Source organism: Microtus ochrogaster, linkage group LG1 (assembly GCF_000317375.1).
Source record: "Microtus ochrogaster isolate Prairie Vole_2 linkage group LG1, MicOch1.0, whole genome shotgun sequence".
Taxonomy (NCBI): Eukaryota; Metazoa; Chordata; class Mammalia; order Rodentia; family Cricetidae; genus Microtus; species Microtus ochrogaster.
Genome location: NC_022027.1, coordinates 30371513 through 30390137, shown reverse-complemented (window position 1 = coordinate 30390137; position 18625 = coordinate 30371513). Strand labels below are relative to the sequence as shown.

The 18625-nt window shown below is 37.1% G+C and overlaps 1 protein-coding gene across 7 annotated transcripts in view; it reads right to left on the bottom strand.

Moving 5' to 3' along the window:
• Fip1l1 (factor interacting with PAPOLA and CPSF1) overlaps window positions 1-18625 on the bottom strand; it is a 60108-nt gene that overhangs the window by 9699 nt on the left and 31784 nt on the right. For 4 of the 7 annotated variants that reach the window (XM_013350784.2, XM_026785004.1, XM_005359352.2 and 1 more), the window contains 4 exons: window positions 14925-15018; window positions 13561-13717; window positions 2504-2530; window positions 530-584 (listed from right to left, as the gene is read on the bottom strand). In XM_013350784.2, the coding sequence (XP_013206238.1) occupies window positions 530-584; window positions 2504-2530; window positions 13561-13717; window positions 14925-15018 (333 nt within the window). The remainder of the gene's footprint in view (window positions 1-529; window positions 585-2503; window positions 2531-13560; window positions 13718-14924; window positions 15019-18625) is intronic. The other 3 variants (XM_005359350.3, XM_013350786.2, XM_005359354.3) reach the window with 1 other exon arrangement.

Here is an 18625-nt window from a genome sequence, read left to right as displayed (position 1 = left end):
TCACTTTGAGTCAAGTATTAGAATAGCTCCTGTTTCCTAGTGAGTTCCGCCTGCCAGAACATGTGCTGTTCTAATCTTCAGAAGTGAGTCTAGAGACCGTAAGCTAGCAACACTGATTGTTTAAACACATCCTACCACCAAGTCTTCAATATAGGAGACTAAGAAGATTAAATATAAGAAAGGGAGAAAATAAAGCCACTGCCTTAGAGGATGGATCTGGTCCTTCTGTGTGGAGGTGGAGATGCAGCAGGAAGAAAACAGCATTTCATTCTTACTAAGGTTCATTTCCCTTTCCAGCAGATACAAACTCAGTATTAAAGATTTCTAACAAACTATTTTATTTCTTGAAGACTTTCTTTGCCCTGTTTTGGTAACAGGCTATAGTTACATAAAAGTACTTAATACAGATTAAACTTATGAATTAAAGGCAGGTGCTTTGTCTATAAAAATTAACATCAGAAAGTATTAGAAAAGACACATGTGTAAGGTTCTGTTGTAAGGCTGTCAATGATCATCCGCACTGCTTTACCTTTCTATTGTTGGTATAAGAGATGGAGGTGGAGCGCCTGGTGGAGGAGGGAAACCTGAAACATTCAACCAGGAGATAAGATAATTAACAGGATGGATATGCAATGTCAAGAGTGAAACACAGTTGCTGAGTATCACTAAGATTTTCTGGGGACACAAACGTGCTTCTCTACATGATTATGAACAGGAAAAAATAGAGCTGAAACTTATAAAGAGTTTTTTAGCGTAATAACATTGTTAATTAACAGTCTGATCTAACACACAGAGCACAAATTGTCAGGACACCTGGTCTTATTTTCAGCACCACACACAGCCCATTTTGTGCATATAAGAAAGTTAGTCTCAATGCCTTACCTTTTCCACATAAAAAAAACAGTAGTAGTTTTGCCATCAGATTATGTTTTGAAGAAACACAAATAAAATAGCACTGACGTCATTTAAAAATAGTCTGAGTTTCAGATTTATAGAAATTTCTTTAAAGTGGATAATTTATAAGCAAAGCCTAACCAGTAAATATATGTGTTCATAGCAAAAACATCTGCCATGAAATATTTTAAATAACACAACCCCAAGGAACTACTTTACAAAGCAAGGCACATAATGGAATTTTTGAATTGGTCTTGAGGCAAATCATTTGCAAGTTTGTATTGTGAGGTCAGCACTCTCAGCCACTCGCACAGCTAAATGAAATGCCGTAGAATAGCACAGCTAAGGTCCTCAGCAGCAGTCTCCTCTAGACTTCTACAGCCAGATCCGAACAGTGTCATAGCCAAAGACTCGCAGTTCCACAACTTCTGACACCTATGCCCCAGGTTAACAACCTCCAACATTGGGACATGCATCAACTTCAACAGTTTCCATCCTTTGCCCTGTGGTTCACGTACTGACGGAGATCAGTCCACTGCTACATCCCCACTGTCTTCTACTTCCTGGCTACTTTGCACTAAGGTTCCTTTCCAGTGTCCTCTGGGACAGAAATTCCAGTGCTCGTTCTTCTCAAAACTACATTTGCTCAGTCTTTAGCCCTGCTTCCAACTATTTCAAGTTCATTATGCTTGTCAGTCTGTCCAGTTTTAGCATCTGTAACTCTTCTACCACCATCAAGCAGGCCCAGGGTTAGCAGCTACCACAGTAGTCCTCAAGTCCATGTCTCACATGACACAGGTTCACAGTCATACTGTATCTCACACTAAAAAGACAAAACCATCCCTTAAGACTCACCCTGGCCAGCCCTGTCTCAGCCAGTGACTGTACTCCTAGCTGAGCACGCACACTAAGCTGCACACTCTCAACTTCCCTTCTACTCCCCCAGGTCGTTTGGAATTAGACCGCTCTTCTCAGCACCAGCACTAGTCATTTTCTTCACAGCCCTTGGTTTTTAACACTGAACTCAGTAAATATACTTTCTACTGGCATCACCATTACACAATAAAAAACCATTGACAAATATATAAAGACAGCACTGGTTACAGAAACACTCCTACTGACTACACTGCTGCAATGCCCAACTGAATACCTCTAAGAACAAGTACTTGACTAGTTATTAAGCCATACAATTGCTTTGTAGTTCAGAAAATATTTTCTCATGACAATGAATTATGACAATGGGTAAACAATTAGAAGTCGTGATAAAGTCAAGATAAATTATTTTTCTTTTCTCTGAGTCACTTTTACACACCAAAATCATTGGTCTAAAAAGCATTTCAAAGAGTGATTTTATTTTATATCTTCTATTGTTTTCCTCATAAATTGATAAGGTGAGAATATCTATTTCTACACAAATGGGTAAGATAGGCTTAAGAAAACTAAACGTCTTAACACTGGAATGAAGCACAGGCAGAGCTGAAAATAGGACCTTGAAATCCCAGTGGCCTAGTGCACATTCTAACCGCATCAACACTGTCCCTCCTGTAACGATAAGCTTGAAATTTCATGTTCATTAACAATGATGGAGAAAACATGAAAAAAGTTTTACCTGGAGGTGGTACAGTTATTGGAATACCTAAAAAACAAGTGATGAAATTTAATATAGTAACTGGATTTCAGAACCTGGTATGTTTTTATGCCATCACCAAAACAACTTTGAAATAAAACCCCTGTCTCGGCACCCTGGCTTAGCACTCAAAAGAAGCGCTCTGTTTTCTTGCAGACCAACGATTCAAGTACAGCATCCAACTTCCCTGATGAAAAACCAGTCTACCAACTTCATAACAAGATTGCCCCACTAGCTGGAATCACAAATGAAGTTAAATGGCACATCACTTAAAAAGCACACATGTGACACAAAATATCAAACTCCGTAATGTGGAAAAACTCACTAAATTTGGTCATCAGAAGCCAATTTTGTTAGTTTAACACTTTAATGTAAATACTGCATGTAGGTAAAGATTACGGTGAGGCCAGTGTGGGTCACTCAAGTGTGAAGACTGCTTTGCTGCGGTTGCCAGGAGTCAACAGTCAATACTCTTTGATTTGAAGAAGCGGAAAAGAAGGCATAAGAAACTTACATATGAACACATGCATACACCCACACCCACATGAACAAAAACACATAATTGCCTTCTACAGGTGTTAGCAAAGCAATACTGGAGTGTCACTCAATTCTTTGTAACACAGAGCCTCTAAGAAATAAACTATACATGAACATTCTAAATTTATACTGGTGAAATGTCCCTGTTAAGTACTAAGCAACTAAAAGTAAATCCTAATTTTAAATTTAAGAAATACATGAAAGCCAATGTATAACATGAAAACTGGAACTACCTTTAGTTAAAAAAAAAATGGCCTCACAAGTAAGAAAAAAATTCAGCTTTTTTATTAAAAGTTTTATATTATCAATAAATTCGATTGTTCAAACAGTTTATTAAATCTTATCTTTAAAACTGTATCAAAATTAGCTCAAAGGAGGGGAACAAATCCACTTACTAACTGCAGACAAGTGAACAGAAGCACTTTCAGGTGTTTCGTGACCATGGAAAGCTGCAGCAGGCTGACTGTAAGATGTTCTGACCGACATGTTTTACTGGAAGAAGGCTGTCATGAATAAGAACTTAAGACAGCATTTGGCCTTAAAACACAGACCCAAGTACCTGATTTAATCCCATGAAATAAAAGGCTATAAAACCAGCGAGAGTGAAAAAGTACGTAAGTCAGCCATGGCATTCCCAACCTACCAAACTAACACAGGCAATCCCATTTTCAGCTTTCCCAAGGTTTTGGTCTGATGCCTCTCATATCCACTGATGTCTAGCAGATAGCTCTAACCAAGAATCCCAACTGCAAAGCTAAATGAGGGAAGGCAGGCAGGCAGGCAGGAAGGAACAGTATGTTTTTATATATACTACCAACTGTTTCACATTTAATAATGTTTTTAATGTGTAAGACTACTACTAGATCAGTTCCCACTCTGTGATACTTTCATTCTACTAATGCGATCTAAGTGCATTTATGAATAACAAGCACTACTCAGCTACACTTACTACAATGAGAATTAGTGCAAAAATGGCACAATTACTAGTCGGGGCCTTCAAAACTTAGTCCTCAAAAGTATGTAAACTGAAAACAAATACTGAAGGCATATGGCCAAGTTAATTCCTCTAAGAGCAATAAAATTACTCTGTTGGTTAGTTTTGTGTCAATTTGATACAAGCTGGTGTCATTTGGGAAAAGGGACTATCAACTCAGAAAATGTCTCCACAAGACTATTCCATAGGCAAGTCTGTCCAACATTTTCTTAAAGAATGATTGATGTGGGAGGACACAGCTTACTGTGGGTGGGCCCAACCCTGACACCCTGAGTTGTATAAGAAAGCAAGCTGAGCAAACCAGGAGGAAGAAGCCAGTAAGCAGCAAAAACTTTTTTCAGTTCCTGCCTCCTTGTTCCTGCCTTGAGTTCCTTTGAAGATAGACTATGATGTGGAAGAGTAAGTCAAATAAAAATAAAACCCTTCCTCCCAAAGCTGTTTTTGCTCATAGTGTTTTATCACAGCATTAGATATCCTAACTAAAACAATTATTATCTGCCTTTTACTTTAATCTTACTATATAGTAGTATCAAAATCAACTAAGAATAGAGTAAAAGAAAAAACATCAGATACAGTTGTCTTTCCAGTTGGTGACCGTACAACAGAAAACTTCCCGCTAGAAAGGGCTCTTCCAGTGAGACTTACTTCCTAAGATTCTGCTTCAGTGTAAACACTTGGTCACGGAAAGGACTATGAAGCCGATGAAACACACAACCAATTCCTTGACACTTCCCAGAAACATTTTCAAACAACTAAGGAAGTTTAGCAAGTGATATAACGGAAAACCATTTTCACTTAAAAATCTCCAATATTTAACACTTATTAAAGAAACAAAACAAAACAAGAATGTAAGGAATGGAAAATTCATTCCCCAAATCCACTTTTTCCTTCCTTGGACAACTCCAATAGACTCAAACATACAAATCAAGTGCTTTGCTTCTTTTATATATGTCTGTGTATACATGTTTGTATGTGTATGTATAATTGCATGTACGTATGTATGTATGTATGTATGTATGTATGTATGTATGTATGTTTTTGTTTTGCTCTGAGACAAGGTCTCATTATGTAGCCTTGGCTAGTCTAAAACTCTCTAGATAAACATTCTGGCCTTGAACTCAAAGACATCTACCTGCATCTGCCTTCCGAACTCTGTGGTTAAAGGCCTGTACCACCACTTCTGGCCTTATTTTATTTATCTACAAAAATGATTATTTGTCTGGAAAGCCTTCCCTAGTGATAATATAAGCTTCAGCAAAGTAATTATCCATTCACATTCACGCACTTCCCTGCATCAGAACCACCTGGAGTTTGTGAGCACAGACTGCTGGGACATTCTAGAGATTCTCATTCAAAATGTCTAACATAATATAAAAACATATCTGTATTACCAAGAAATCCTCAGGAGATGAAGTTGTTAGCCTGGGATCACACTGAGAACACTGGATTATAACCCACACTTCTAACCTTATCTTTAAGAGACTCAGAAATACAGTTGAAAAGTAAAACCAACTTTAAATTTTTATAAAGCAAAGGCATTATTTTCCTAAGACTAAAACACATCAACAATATATACTACTGTTAGACACTCAGAGGGGGTGGGAGGATGAAAAGAAACAAACAGACAGACAGACAAAACGTTTACCTTTTTCTGTATGTCATGATTATTCCTAAATGTAAAGGGGGTGGTGCACGCCTTTAATTCCAGCAGACATAAGAGGATCTTTGTGAGTTCGAGGCCAGCCTGGTCTACAAAACTAGTTCCAGGACAGCCAGGGCTACATACAGAAACTTTTTCCTCAAGGGGGAAAAAAAGTGGGGGAGGCTAAAATCCCACCTAGGGACTGAGGCAAAGAAACAGAAAGGCTGTATTCCTGATAAATATTTAAAAAACAACAAAAAGTTACCTGTACCAGGAATTTCTGTAAATATTCAAGACATAAAAAACAAAGCAAAACAAAACACCAAAAATTATTTTTAAATAAACTTATTTTCATCAGTGATTTGTAGAACCACACTAGGGAGCTTCTGACATGGTTCTATAATTCCTTCGTCCTGGTACAAATGCCTTTGCGTACTTCTGGTATTTGAATCATCTTTTAAGTGAGCAGGACATCACAGCTATTGTATGGCATATGCAAGACAAAACCAGCAAAAATAGTAAAGCCACTTCCAAGACTGGGCTACAAAAGACAGTGATTTCTACTTTGCTGGCAGTCTTCCAATGGCTACCTCAGATGTTGGGAAAAACCACAGCCAATGAGGACCTCAAGTCCTTTCAGCCCACAACCTAGAAAAAGAAGAAAGGGATGGAAACAGAGGACTTCCTGTGGCTACTCTTTGGGTTTAGCTCCCTGCACTCACCACAGGGATATGCAGAAACACTGTAATTCCCCTTCCAGGGGATCTGACACTCTTCTGATCTCAACAGGTAACCAAGTATGCATGTCACATACACATAAAATGAAAACAAATAAATCTTTTAAAACAAGAAAGCTGACTTTTATCGAGTGAGTTTAGAGACTAACCTTCCTCAGTTAAATCCTTAGAAATGACTGTGAAGACTGAGAGAAAGGTTCAGGTAGAGAACTTTTCCTACTCCTAGATTCCTAACCCAGACAGTAACAATATGATTTTTAAGCTACTACATTCTAGATAATTTGTAACGTAGTAATAGAAACACAATAGTACCTACCTATCTTTTCTCTAATAAGTTCAAAACAAAGGGGGAAAAGGGTAGAATTATGTGAATTCTGTTTTTTCACTAAATTCCAAACCTTATTAGTGCTTTAATGTAAGTCTAGAAAAGCCTGGCATAAGCTATTTTTACTGAAAGCCAAAGTCGGAAATGTGTATTTTTAAAAATAGCACTTAACAGAAAAGCTTTACAAATTAAGCACATGAGCACAGACACATACACAGAACACTGCAGAATCCTATAAAGTGCTGTTTTGCAAGTTGCAAAAGAAAGTCATTGTAAAGGTATGATTTACAATCTATGATCACAAAATTTAAATCAACTGAGTTCCAGCATATTTCTTATCTAAAACACTATCAAAAGCAAGATTTTATATTTTTTAGTATCACTCTATCTAATTTATAAAATTTAATTCCTACAGAAAATAAAATTTCATCTCCAATTAAAACATATTTGATAGAAATGCCAATGTTTTAGAGAAAACTTACAGTTGATTTTATCAGATCTAACATACTAAAATTACTGGACGAACGGAGGAAACAGGCAGATATGAAAGCAAGCACACTTCAGCTCTACAAACTGCAATGATAATGGCACACTGAGGACTTAGCTTACTCAGTACAGTTCCTTGCCAAAAACCCTGGGTTTGATCCCAGAACTCCACAAACTGGACATGGTTACAAATGACTGTAAACCTAGCACCATGAAGGTGGAGACAAGAACAGAAGTTTAAGGTTTGCTACACAGACCCTATCGTTAAAAAAAAAAAAAAATTAAATGTGGGGCTCATACCTGTAATCTTAACACTTGGGTATGCAGAGGCAGGAGGACTGCTATTAAGTCTGAGGTCAACATGGGCTTTTCTTTTTAAGGGCATGGTAGACGGCACAAGTGCTTGTTATGGAAGCATCATACCTGAGACTACAGTCATGTAAAAGTGCAGGATAAAGGAGTGCACCTATAATCCAAATCTGCGGGGAAGCACAGCAGACAGGCAGACCAAGACTACCTGGCCAGCCAGCCTAGCTGAGCAGTCAAGCTCCAGGAGCAGTAAGAGCTGAGAAATCCTGCCTCACCTAATAAGGCAGAGAGCAGTAGAGAAAGACACGTGAAGTGGACCTCTCGCCTCCACAGGAGCACACCATGTGAAGGCTGGTGACACCCACCCCTACACAACAGACAGCATTATGGTTTCAGTATCCATACAAAAAGGGACATGAAAAACTCATCTTAAGCTTTTAATAGCTATAAAATTAACATATAAAACAGAATGTAACAGCAAAGCAAATTAACATTCAAAAGTCTAAATTATAAGCTTTCCCTAAAATTAGTTCAATATCATCAAATTCTTTTTTAGAAACAAAATAAGCCAAACACCAATGGACAAATATGATCATTCCTCTATAAGCAACCTAGAAAAATAAAATGCAGAGACAAGAAGAACAGAGACCAACACCTGGGAATTGATGTAGTGAGTCTTGACTAGGCAGAAACACGGTGGGGATGGATGACGAAAAGGTTTAGGGATGTGATGTAACAAAATAAATAACAGTCACAAATGGTTAAAATAATGAATACAAACATTTGACAACAATCATGGACATAAAAATAAGCTAGCTTAGAACACCAATCCTACTAATTTTACAGTATTTTACTCTAATTTTCAATTATTTCAAAACTAATGCATCCAGCTAAACATAAGATAATACAAGCCCAGTAACTGAATGAATTAAAGAATATCTAATTCTGCTCTTTACAGGTTCCCTGACCTCTGTACTCAGAAGTATCTATGCCCATCACCCTAAGGGGAGGAAAAATTCTAAGATGCTATATTCAATAGTGCATGTGCACAGTCCTGTGACGGAGCCTTCTTAGCAGGTACAGATCCACTGCAACTTGCTTAGGAAAGAGAACAGACCAGAAACCTGTATGGCATTGTGCAGTTCTATTATTTTCAAGTTAATCGCTTAAATTTTAAAAACCTCACTAGTATCCATTTCAGGTGTCATTCTAAAACAAATGAGTTTACAGATGGACTGTACTCAAAGCAGTACCTTAGAAAGGAAGCATTCAATGTACTAGATAACTGGTTTAATGGTTCGATTATTACTTTGAAAAGCACAGACCCCTACTAAAGTTTTCCTGAAGCATATTATAAAATTTTTTGATTCATTAAACAGTGAAAAGATTGTAAATTACAGAAATCATGACTAATTACTATTTGTTGTAAAATTACCACTACGACTGTGGTTATATTAAGTATTTTAGCATTTCCAGAAGTCTCTCCATCTATGTCTGAAGTAGCCTCTTCTTCATTTTCTGTCCCTCTGTGTTCCTGAGGAGATTTGGTTCACACATGTCTGCAGATGGATGTTTGAGGGAAAGAGAAGACAATATATCTCCTATCGACTAGCTGACAGTGTCTTGGGAAAGAGCTGTTTCTGTTAACTTACATTTAAATTTTTTTTAGATGTTATTTATGTATGTGGCTGTTTTGTCTAAATAAATTTGACACATGCATGCCCAGTACTCTTGGATGTCTGAAGAGAGCATCAGATCCTTTGGAGCTGGAGTCATGGATGGATGTGTACTACCATGAGGGTGCTGGGAACTGAACCCAGGTCTTTTGCAAAAGCAGCAAGCATTTAGAGGCTGAACCATCTCTCCATACCTATCAGGTCATAATTTTAAGAACTATTTAAAAACACTCATTACGTGAGTATTCTTATAAACCTCCAGAGTTGACCACAAATTTCAACTTCCAAACCAGGGGATATCTATGAATTTACTTAGGCTGTGTAAAGTAGGTCAAATGGTAGTGGTGCACGCCTTTTAATACCAGACTTGGAAAGCAGATGATGGCAGATCTCTGTGAGTTCAAGGCCAGATTGGTCTTATAAGTTAGGTCTATTCCAAGCAAATCTAAACATGTAGTATCATTTTCTTTCTGTTTTTTAAAGATCATTTATCTATTTATTTACTTATTATGTATACTGTGTTCTGTCTGCATGTTTGCCTGCACACCAGAAGAGGGCATCAGATTTCATTATAGATGGTTGTTAGCCACCATGTGGTTGCTGGGAATTGAATTCAAAACCTCTGAAAGAGCGGTCAATGCTTTTAACCTCTGAACCATCTCTCCATCCCCATCATTGTATTTTCTTAATAAGAAAAAGCTATTAACATCCAAAAATATGGACATTACTATATCTGTATAATATTTAGAGAAAATTAGTTTTATGAAAAGTTACCATTAAAATAAATTTAAAGAAAGTCTCAAAAGGATTTTCCTCCTTTATGTTTCCAAAAATAATTTTTTTTTTTAAAAGGGTGTTTAAGAAAAACAAAGTACCTTTCAAGAGGCAGTACCTGAAGAGACTCTAGCCAACCCAGCTTTCTTTTACAAGGCACATGAGATTCTACAGTGGCTTCTATCCCACGGCACCTGTACATCCTGCTCTCACTTAGCTGGTGAGTGCCTACAAATCCACACAGTTCAGCTGTGCAAAACTGAGTGAATGCACTACCTGGCAATCTGAAAGCCACATGTGGTGCACGGAAACATAAACATGTGACTGGCTAGTTCTATCAGCTAACATACTCAGGGAATGCCAGTGTATACACAAGACTCGCACTGTGGGAGACACAGACTTATATATGTGGGAACAGCACACACAAGAGTAAAAACAGGACCAATTCAGATGGAATGGACTGATAACTCCAGGTAGCAAACATGCCGTGGTCGCATACTACTTAAGTAAGGAGGGAAAGCAGGAAACTGAGCATTGGGTTTATAATTCAACTAATCTACAAGAAAATGGTACTATATAGTACAATGTCACAGATAACCTTAACATTATTCAAAGACTTGTTACCTTCATAAAAATTACATATTTTGGGGCTGGAGAGATGGCTCAGAGGTTAAGAGCTGGCCGTTCTTCCAGAGGTCCTGAGTTCAATTCCCAGCAACCACATAGTGGCTCACAGCCAGCTAGAATGAGATCTGGTGCCCTCTTCTGTCATGTAGGCATGCATGCAGGTAAAACACTGCAACAAAATAAATATCTTTTAAAAATTATCTATTTTGCTTTCATTTGATTTATTTTGTATGTAGGAGGGGTGGTAGAAGTAGGAAGTCAACTAGATGTCAACAAGTCAATACTCTCCTTTTACATGTGGATCCTAGAATCAAATTCAGATCATCAGGCTTGGTAACAAGTGCCTAACCCAGTGAGCCATTGTTTCAGCCTAATATTATTGTTAATATAAATAAGCGTAAAATGGCAAAGAAATTAGTGTAATTTTACCATCTGCTAAAATGAAAAACTTCCATTGCCTATCACCAATATCCTACAGTCTCCTAGTATACTGTAACCCAAAGTCCTCTTCACTACTTCATACCTTCCCTTCTGCTGTCCTGGTCAATGTGTTTTAAACATACATATAAAAATGTTAGCCATATGAGGATACTGCACTATTAGTAAGTAACATTGTTTTAAATTTTTCTCAGTCACATGCAAAAACATACATGCATCTGGAAAACATTATGCTAAGTGAATCAAAACAAATACAAGGAGTCTAAGACTGAATGGATGAACTCACATGTGAAACCTAACACAAACTCAGAAAAATGCTGAGCAGAACAGAAATTAACAGAAGCTGGGATGAGAGTTAGAAATGGGAAATGTTGTTTGCTAGGGTACAGAGTTTCAGTCTTATACATTTACTGTACAGCAAAGACCACAGTTAGTTACAACTATTTATTTCAAAATAGCTTAAAGAAAAGATTCTGAGGCTAGAGAGGTGGTTCAGCTGTTAAGAGGACCTGAAGTCATTTCCCAGGACCCATATCAGGCAGTTCACAGCAGCATGTACAGCTGCAGAGGGATCTGTACCTCTGGCCTTTATGGACACGTGAACATATGTGCACATACTCACACAGAGACACACATGAACATATATATATATAAATAAATTCAAAATTTTTAAAGGATAGATTTTAAGTAGTTTTACCATAAAATATGGTGACTACGTAAAATGAAGGCATGTTAATAAGCTTAAAATTATTCCATAATGAAAATACATAAATCAAAACACATTGTGGAGCTGGGAATATAGTTTAAGCACTGACTGTTCTTCCACAGGACCTGGGTTCAATCCCCAGCACCCACATGGCAACTCACAACTGTCTGTAATTCCAGTTCCTGGGGATCCAACACCCTCACACGGACATACTTCCAAGCAAAATACCAACACACATTAAAATAACTGAATTTAAAAAAAAAACCCACTGAGCATCATAAACAAATACAGTATTTGTTGATTACAACAAAGAAGACCCTAAGAGAGACATACATGGATCTAATCTATATGGGAAGTAGAAAAAGACAAGATCTCCTGCATAAATTGGGAGTGTGGGGACCATGGGAGAGGTTAGAAGGGAGGAGGAAGGGAAGGGAGCAGAAAAATACATATAACTCAATAAAAACAATAAAATATTTGATTAAAATAAAAATTTTTAAAGATTTTTAAATTTTCAAAAAGAAACTTCAATACTAGTAAAGAATTTTAGTATTAATAACGAACTTTAGTACTAGTAAAGTTGAGCATATTCATCTTATCCCCTTTTTTTTCTTCTCGAGAATAAGGGTTTCGTTTAAGAAGCACATTATCATTATGAATCACCTAAGTCCCTTTCATCTGGTTAATTCTCCACAAAGACTCAAGAGTCACAGGCCGAGTCTAAGATGACTGTGCTCCGTCTAGAAACGCTACCCTGGGGAGGAACATCTGTCCTACTGCATTGGCCTCTAGTCCAAAAGAACACATTTGTCTCAGACCATTTCTCGTGATATTTCCTCATCTTATTTCAAAGTTGAAGTGAGAATAAAGGACTGTAAGGTGTTAAGAACACAGGGCAGACCGAGAGCTGACATCTGCAGGTAGGGATAAGCACCGGGGAAAAAGCAGGCTGGCTCTGGACTGAGCACAACAGACACCTTACAGCAGGCGGCTCAGTCACGGTACAAGAGTAAATAGGAGCCACACGTACTGAGTAAAAAGAGAAGGCAAATCCTAAGGCATGCTTCCTTGTAATCCAAGGGACCTGAAAACAGTTTCCACTTACTACTGGCATTCTCCTAGGGAAGACTGTAAATTAAATGTCATTCAAGCTGCTGGTGTCCCAAAAAGCTGGTTAAGGCAAGAAGCACTGAAAACTTACTGAAGGAAGGTAAGAAGTCCACTGGGTGAGTTTTGGAGACTTTTTCTTGTATTACCAGTGCTTTGAGTTTCTAACTCTCAAAGTAGTTAAAAACATAACATTGAATTTCTGTGTTGTGTTAAGAAATAAACATTAAACACTCAAGACTCAGTGGTTATCTCCTAAATGGAACCCATCACACAGATTCTGATCACTAGACTAATTCCAATCTCACAATATATCATTTTTTGGACCTATTTAATTCTAAGAGAAAGTTTAAAACCTTTTTCAATACAAATCAACACAATAATAGCATCTTCAGTTTGTGGCTATTTTATAGTCAAGATCAATACTATAAAAATACTATAAAAATCTGTTTATCCTTTTCTACTTTAAAGTATTATCTCTGCTATGCTAAAATAACAAGATATAATAAATAATAAATACAAGAATAAATAACAAGATTCAGTGTGAATCTACTGAAGATAAAATGTTACTTTTAATTAGAATAATCAATCAAAGTAGTGTTTCCGGATACAGATTTCCACTTCCCAGATCAAAGTAAAGGAACACTAGGTACTAGTGAAAGGCCTCTCCCCGCTTCCTACCTGGAGGTGGGATCAGAGGAGGAGCGGTGCTGACAGTTGGAGGAGGCGGAAGAAATGGAGGCGGTGGAAGGTGAGTAGGAGGAGCCCCTGGCGGGAAAAATGGAGGTGGTTTGCTGAAATTGTTGTCCACTTCAGTAGCAGATCTGTCAGAAAGGACCTAAAAGTAAAGCGCAATTCATCAGCAGACTAAATAAATGTTGAGCAGAGTTTGGTCAGTTCACTCCACTCATTCTAAAAAGGGAAATAAAAGGCACATGGGGGGGGGGGGATATTTCTAAGCCATGTGTGTTATATGTAAATATTTGAGTACAAGCTCATACACCTACTTTTTAAAATGTTCATACTCAAAGCCTAGGATTAAAAATTAGACTACCAAAAATGTTTTTTTCAGTAAGAATTAACAAAGCATTTCAGGTTATAAACAAACACTTCATAAACACAATACAGCAAATACCACACTTTAATCTCTGGCAAAGTTCAAGTGCTGGAGTTAGTTACAGTCAGTATAGATTATGCCCTAAGAAATTCATATGCAAGTAGGCAGGCATATGAGGACCTAATCTCTCCACATGAAAAGTGTTAAGCATTTATTAACAGGTGGAAAATAAGCAGCTATGAATGTAAATAATTTTTCATGTGAGCATCTGTTAAGAGCAAAAGTTCCCACTGAAAAAGAATGCAGTGTTGACTGTGCGAAGGGCTAAGAACAAGAAAACCCAAACTTACTAAAGCAATGCAGGAAGGTGACCTCCACAAATTGGAATGTCTAACAGTTACATGACAGATTCTGATATGCAATGAGCTTAATAGCAAAACAAGCTAATGCAATACATATTTACACTCCTGAATTCTTACTAAAACATACCATTTAAATATGTTAATTTTTATTAATTTTTTCTACATTTAAGTACAATAATTTTCTGAGTATTCTACTCATAATCTACTAAAATTGGAAACCATCTCAAGAATTCTTAACATTTTAATGGTAAGAAGAACTATCTTCTATGTTTACAAAAATTACCTTTAAAATGCTAAAAAAAAAGCGTATTTAATATACTTTGTTGACAATAAACAGCTAGGTGGTAGAGCTCTAGATTCTTTCCCCTTCATTTTCTTTTCAATGAGATTATATGGTATTGTTCATAACAAGGAAAGGAAAATTTCACTCACAGGAACTGAGAGGTTATAAATTCTAAATGGAAAGCTTTTCCAATAAGGACAAATAAATAACGCTGAAGGTTTTGCATATGAAATCCCTTCATAACAATGAAAGCAACTAACACTGACTAGCACTTCAGGGGTCTACATACATACATTGCATTGACGAAACTAGACTACAGAACAGTTGATTTTAAATACAAAACCTGTATATTGCTGTTTTCGTTTGCCCGCCGTCTTCCTTCTACTCGGCTGATGGTTATTGTTTGACCAATGACATCAATTGCACCGGGCAATCTCCTGAAACACAAGAGTTGAAGCAATTTAGTTTCATCTAGTTAGATGAATGAAGAATAATAGAAATATTAACAAATAAACAGCCTTTATGATGTACTTTTAAAGTAAAAATTTATTGAAAGAATTTCTCTGAAGTAGATTCTTCTCACTACTTTGCAATTTGATATTTAAAAAAATATCATTTTACTAAAATAGTTTGCAAACAAATTTATCTTTGTGGAATAGAATCAGATAGTAAATGCTAGACCAGCTGGAATAAAATGTGTGAAGCACTGTACTTCCACAAGTAATTCTATTCCTCAAACCCTTGGAGTTCTCAGAAGGGCTAGAAAAGAGATCATGGTCATTTTCACACAAACACACCACATACACCATTCTCCATAGTGCTATAGTCCAGGCTTTGAGACCTTAAAAGAAAAAAATGAAACCATGTTTTCCCTTCTAGTTACTCTCCTTTAGGCTAACACTCTAAGCACTCAGAAGCCTGGCTTACCTGTCATTGCTATGTACGATCCTTCTCAAATTTGAGAGGTAAGGATACATTATCTACCAGAAATCATGTTACAAACCTAAAAGAGACACTCAGTAGGCTAATTTTTCTTTTTTAATAAAAGCTATTATGTAGTTGAGGAAGGGCTTTTAAGAGCGTATATGCTGAACAAGAAAGAGGAAATCACTTGCAGAAACAGGCTATGAAAAGTGGATGAAAGAAGTGTTTTGCTTTTCAGTACTAACAATTCACACTCTAAACTTCACAGAAGAAAAAATCCTTAAAAGAAATCTATCAAAGGTGAAAGAAACAAATACAAAACAAAATTAGGGTATATTTGTTGTATATGGTAACAACAAAGTGCAGAGTACAATTAATTGACATAATAATTGGATGGTAAAACTAATTTTCATATCTGAAACCTTCTAACCTCATGAACTACATGTGCTTCTTTCCAACAAGGTAAGTAATTCACCTTTGAAAACATGAAGGCTTTCCTGGAAATAATGCATTAGCAAATTTGTTTCCAGTAACTATTATTTTACAGCCCTGAGAATAAGGAGAGCCCATCACTGAAGTACACAAGGATATCAGGGATGTCATCCACATATAAGTCAGGATCCTTCACTGTCTTCTACACAAGCCTTGGCCCTCTAGTAAAAAGCTCAGATACAAATCAATGTCAGTAATGACCACGTTGTGCTGACTTACTCCTGCTCTTTTAAGACAACAAAACAACGTTCAAGCCTTTCTAACTGTATGTGAATCACTGACTTCCTAGCATCCCCATAAAAGCAATGAGCAAGAGTAGCGCACAAATCGTAGAGACATTCTGTTTAAACATTTATTTTCATTTTTATTCAGTTCTGTGCAGGTACCCACGCAGGCCAGAATAAAAGTGTTAGATTCCAGGGAGCTGGAGTTCTGTAGTTACAGGCAGCTCACAGCCATAGAATGTGAGGTGCTGGGAATCAAACACCAATCCTTTGCAAGAGCAGCAAGTTCTTATAACCACTGAGCCCCTGAGATTCATAGAACTTAATATCCTCCACTATAATTGGGGAAAAAGCCAGACTTTTACATATAGGAGAAAAATCCAAACACAAGGAAAGCAAAAAGTCCTCCAATTTGTACCTTAAAATAATACAAAACTATGCAGATCACAGCTTCCTATTAAAGCATGTGCCCTCTGCCCTTGGACTCCTACATACTGTAAGATGTGGTGCTTATTTCCTCACCATTTACAACCACCAAAATTTCAATATCAAAATCTACTTCCTTTCTTACTATTTCCCACTACAGAATTGGTCCCTCTCCCGGTTCTGAAGAGTATTTCCATCAAAAGCACTTGGCCACGTTTGTTTGGACTGCGAGTTTCCTGACTCAATAAAGGCACCCACTGGAAAGCAAGCCTCAACACAAGATTACTTTGTTGTGGGATGACTGCTAACAAACTGTCTCTTAGCACTGATCACCTGAATTTTCAGTTTTAAGAACTCCAGGAATACCAGGAAGGAAGCATGCAGCTCTTCAACTTTCCCTAAATGATGAGCATAATTAGTTTTCTCAGCTTTAAGTGGGATAATCACAAGAAATTTAAGATAGTAAACACCATGTTTATAAAAGCAAAACAGCGGAGAAGTCGGTTTTCAGAACACACCCCCAACGGAGGTACAAAACACTGCAGTTGCCTCCATTCCCTAAGACCTCATTGCTCAGGTTTTTGTAAAAAACAAAACAACAACAACAACAACAACAAAAAAAACAAACCACACACACCAACTAATTCACTTTTATTATAATGAATTTGACATTTTGTTCACAAGTGGATGACATATTCATAGATGTAGCAAAGTAAACATAAGTAACATGTAACACAATAGAATAATTAAAAATTCCATTAGTTCTGAGCCACATTATGGGTGAATACACTGAGTCACATTAGTCCCTGACTGTATCCCCATTAACTTTCCCACTCCACCATCTTGAGGATTAAACCCAGGGCCTCAAGTTATGCTAGTTCTCTACCAATTCTCCATGAAAACCCTCAACAGTGCTGCATGACAGCAAGAGCTGCTGGAAGGCAGATGTCAGCATAGTGCGTCTAGGCTCACCCGGCTCCAAACCTGCTCAGCAATGCCGAGTCAGCTACTGCTATTACCACAACTCTTCATATTAGACTCAACTGTATGGTAAAAAGCAGAGACAGAAACTAACCACTCCGGATATCTGAGTTTATCTACAGCTTCAGTAGACTCTTGTTCATAAGAGTTTCCATCTTGCAGATATCCTACAACTACGAAATCATCTCTGAAATCAAATTAAAATGTCTTATTTTGATGATTCTGATGTCCCAGAAAGAATAAAGGGCAGCTAATAAAGATAAAACTGGAATTTCTCAATGGCAATTAGAGGTCAAACTAAGATACAGACAGAAGCAATTTGCAATCTCTGTCATCATTTTATGTCTAAGCTAACCACTTAACAGGAAGGGCAAAGGAATCCTAGTGCACAGCTATCTAGTGTGTATGATAAAAAACATTAGTCTGCAAATGGCTTGTTGGTAATTCTAGAACTTGTATTAACGGAGTACTTTAATTATATTTATAACTTATGACACAACAACCATCATTTGCATTTTTTTTTGTTTTTGTTTTTCGAGACAGGGTTTCTCTGTGGTTTTGGAGCCTGTCCTGGAACTAGCTCTTGTAGACCAGGCTGGTCTCGAACTCACAGAGATCCACCTGCCTCTGCCTCCCGAGTGCTGGGATTAAAGGCGTGCGCCACCACCGCCCGGCTCATTATTTGCATTTTTATATGAGAATACAGAGCAAACCTATAACCAATGAATTCTTTTTGGAAGAAAGTATGATAGATTGCAGTAATTTTTAAATTTTATTGGTAATAAAACACACAAGAAATGTGTTTGCCTAAAAAAATCTGGAACATACATATTACATTTAAAAAACCAGAGTTTTGTAAAATGATGCTTACTATAAAAGAAAAATACAATATTAAAAGCAAACATAATTTCCTTATAAAAAAAAGTATGACAAAACCCAACAAATACCACTTAGAGCCCCCAAACTGACTGGCACTCAGAAATGAATTACAACCATA